At 37.2% G+C, this 4,079-nt stretch overlaps 1 protein-coding gene across 1 annotated transcript; it reads right to left on the minus strand.

Moving 5' to 3' along the window:
- Positions 1-1,718: 1,718 nt before the first annotated feature.
- On the minus strand, positions 1,719-4,079 carry LOC134743613 (tRNA-specific adenosine deaminase 1). Its single transcript, XM_063677177.1, has 2 exons — positions 2,979-4,079; positions 1,719-2,044 (listed from the first exon to the last, which is right to left on the minus strand). Exons 1-2 carry the CDS (start codon positions 3,905-3,907, stop codon positions 1,744-1,746), a joined length of 1,230 nt encoding a protein of 409 aa, XP_063533247.1. The 5' UTR covers positions 3,908-4,079; the 3' UTR covers positions 1,719-1,743.

The raw sequence follows: 4,079 nt of genomic DNA on the forward strand, positions 1-4,079 counted from the left end.
CTCAGAATCTTACCCAACAGCTTATCGCAAATGAGAATCTCTTTCCCCGCACTGTAAGATCATATCCAACAATACTAATCGTTTCAGCGAGACAACATTATTAATTCATCGGAATCGTATAAATGTCAGCATATTTCTAAACCCACGACAATAGGTAGCTTGGGTTAAACGGTAGGATTTCATCACGAGAATGCAAAGTAGATGGTAATTAGTACCCATCTGGCACATGATACTGCAATAGTGGCGCAAAGTAGAACTACAGCTACGTAATTCACAAATGCGACATAGTAGCCATAGTAGGCACAAGTGTAATATCAATAATATCACAATCACGTTTACGCACCGTATATACGCTGCGTGTGGCAGGTTCAGGCCCTTAGATACAGTTGGTTTTCAACACCTACTCGATTCCTGATGTCTTAGCCTAATGGATAAGAATAGGTAGATATCGCTGCTTTTAAAGTATGTACCTACCTAAATTAATTATTTTTTAGGAATTTCAAAAATTATTTTTTTCCTAAAAATTAGGTAGGTACAATATAACATTACAGCTTAAGCCAAAGCGTTGCATAGATTCATAACTTAAAACTACTTATTTACTAATTAAAACCTAACTTACATTTACAAATATCTGTCTTGCATCCTTTCAAGCACTCCCTTCCACTCAGATATCAGCCTCCCTATCCCTGTCGCAAACAAATCACTCTCAGGTAGTGCCGTGAGTAAGGAGTTGGCGAGCGTAGTACAGGGGATTGTAGGCGCAGACGAGTGCGTGTGTGCACTATGGCCAATAGGTACAATATAGTACTTAGGTAATTTATAGCCAAACTTACGCTGCAGACGTGGTTATCGGTTATGTTTTGCTAATAACTCAGTTCGCGACATACTTACTAGCCCCGATCTGCCGTGCGACGACATCGCCTTTTACTGGGGCAGATAAGTTGGTAGCGCTGTAAAGGCTGTTAGCTGTCATAATCCTTAATGGACGATCTCGTAACGCTTAGCTACTTGTCTAGTCAACAGGTCGGGTCGGGGAGTGACAGTTATTATGGTTCGTTTGGCAACTATTATCGGGTCGTAAAAAGGGGATTAAGAACGACCATGGCCTAACGGCCTCATTCTGTTTTAATCGGGACCTTTGACTTTTTAAATGAGACGCAGCGTCAGTTTACTATGATTTGATATTTAGTGAATTACTATCCTAAATCCTATGCGCCCTCATGATATAAAGAAATACTAAGAAGTGCAAAATATTGTAACAAGTTTGACAGCTGAAGTAAAGTAGAGAGTAAGTAACTATGTTTTGGTGTGACTGGTTGTTAAACGTTAGCGCGTAGGATACTGGCGTTAGGCTAATTTATTGTCTATATGTCTACATACATACATACCTACATACAATCTACAATAAAGCTTGTTTTCGAGATGGCGGTAAATTCAGGCGTGACGCGTGGCACAAGAACTACAAGCCAGCCCAGGGTGCGTAGCCAACATGCCAATAGTTTACGCTCCGTAGCAAACGAAACCCAACTGTCAGTCAGCGTCACACTAATATGGAAGAGTCATAGAGACATTAGAGAGTGATGACTACGCTACGCTACGGTTTTTGTGTCTCTGTCTCTCTGTCGTGCGCAGCTTTTGCTGCTGTGGGTAATCTTAGCTTTTAAAATATGTACAATATAATTATAACATTAAATATAAGGAAGGCAAATAAAAATAAAAGGGTTTTGGAACACATATTTTTAATTAAGTTTGATGTATACAGAAATTCCACATATCCGGTTTCTTAGTCCACGATTTAAAAAATATATCCTTTACTAACTCCCATTGGTCTAAATACCTCTTTGACTTCCTCTTCATTTCAATATATGGGACATGTTGCAAATTTTCTAAACCAATAGATTTCATCACATTTTCACTTCTATTCAGAACACTTTGGAATCTCTTGTAGATATTATATTTACTGATAAACAAAGAACTGCTCAATGATTTGGCTTTTTTCTTTGTAACACCTAGTTTTCGCCCCTGTACCGCTACCTCCACTCCCCTGTAAAAAACTCATTAATCAAGAAAACTGGCCAAGTGCGAATCGGACCCGCGCATGAAGGGTTCCGAAATTACGTTTGTTTTATTGTTGCCCCACTTAAATATTTATTTTATTCTGTTTTTAGTATTTGTTGTTATAGAGGCAACAGAAATACATCATCTGTGAAAATTTCAACTGTCTAGCTATCACAGTTCATGAGATAAAGCCTAGTGACAGACGGACGGACAGCGAAGTTTTAGTAATAGGGTCCCGGTCTTACCTTTTGGGTATGGAACCCTAAAAAGTAAAATTCTATCAAAAATAACATTTGCATATAAAGTTACAATAAATTAATTACAAATGTTATCAGACTCTTGTCTAACTGTGAAATTTAAGGTTATTCCAATAAATCCAAATTTAAAATTACATCCTCTTTCTATATATAGTATTGTGTATGGTATTGTAACCAACAAATCTTAAAGTATATTTTCTGCATGACAAGTAGCCGATGAGGTTGAAAAATAGACTCCCATTTTTTATGGATATACTTCTATTCCTACTGAAATTGCAAGAAAAATAAAAGCTTGTAAAAAGTAACACTGAGATGAACACCTACAACTATTATTCTATGACATATAATTACAATACATCATCATCATCATGTCAGCTGATAGACATCCACTGCTGGACATAGGCCTCCCCCAAGGCTCGCCACTCCGACTGATCGATCCTGTGCCGCTCGCATCCACCGAATTCCCGCGACATTACAATACATATTCATTACCTATTGTTAAATACAGCATTTCTATCCAAATGCCATAAACCAATGAATAAAAAGTTTGAATTCTTATAATAATATAGTTAAATACCTTGTTTTGTTGTGGATTTTTTTGTCATTTTAATTTTTGTAAATTACTGGATTTATACCGAAATAAACATTGTTTTTTATACTTACTTAGATTTCGTCCAAACTATGCTGCCAGGAGCTGGTCTTACATTTTGCTGAGTCCTAATATGAGGGAACACCAGCTTACTTTGGTAGAACTGTGGTAATATATCTGGTTGTACCAAAGATGGGTCTTCTGCATTTCGTTTCAACAAAGCTCTTGTCAAAGATTCATCAGAATATGGTACTCCGCTACCAAAAATAAAGTAATTGATAAAAATAGCCTTGGATAATAACAAGTCTAAAAGGCCACCCTGGATGCCAACATGGATCCATCGAGCCATCTTGTCACTACAAGACACTGATTGCGTCCGGTCCCCTCTACCAGGTTTAGTGCGAACCTGCCCAAGTATGTGATAACTTGCCCCCGGCAGCTTAGAATCCTGCTCCGAGTCAGATAAACACTTAGCTCCAGTTCTATGAATATCTGCCTTAGCTTTTTTATATTCTACATCACAAATATCTTCCAAGGCTTGCTTTTTCATACTTTGTAGAACATCACCATACTGTTCCTCTTCTCCAGCTTTAGGTAAGATTGATGCATCTCCGCAAGGTAGCTGAGACGAATAAAATATAAATTTAACATTGTCTTTTATTTCAAACAATCCGTTCTCAAAATTAAATATTGATTGCTTACTATCTAAAGCGTGTTCCATATTCTCGTAGAGATATATCAAAAATCCTCTTCTAGCAAAGACCTCAGCGTGACTATCATTCAGAATATCTCCCGTCGCGGACATATTCGAAGCACCTATACATTTCGATCCAGTACCTAGAGACACTACTTCGAACTCCTCCGTTCTGTTGTCGTATTGTATTATGCAGGATAGTACGCTCCACTCAGCGCCAACAGGTTTTCCGGTCTTTGGAAGTTCATTATAAAGTTTCACACAGCTTTCAGCTATTTTATCTATAAATGCAATATCGAGTTGACCCATGCTTCAGGTTATAAGAACTTGTAAACATAGGTTTGTTTGTTTGTCATAATTTATTAGCTCGGCAATAAATCAGCAATATAGTATATAGTGAAAAAGACTGATTTACTGAACAGTGCACAATAAATATTTATTATACATATACAATATCAAAATAAAATAATAGAAGCAGATT

This window comes from Cydia strobilella, chromosome 8 (genome assembly GCF_947568885.1).
Source record: "Cydia strobilella chromosome 8, ilCydStro3.1, whole genome shotgun sequence".
NCBI lineage: Eukaryota > Metazoa > Arthropoda > Insecta > Lepidoptera > Tortricidae > Cydia > Cydia strobilella.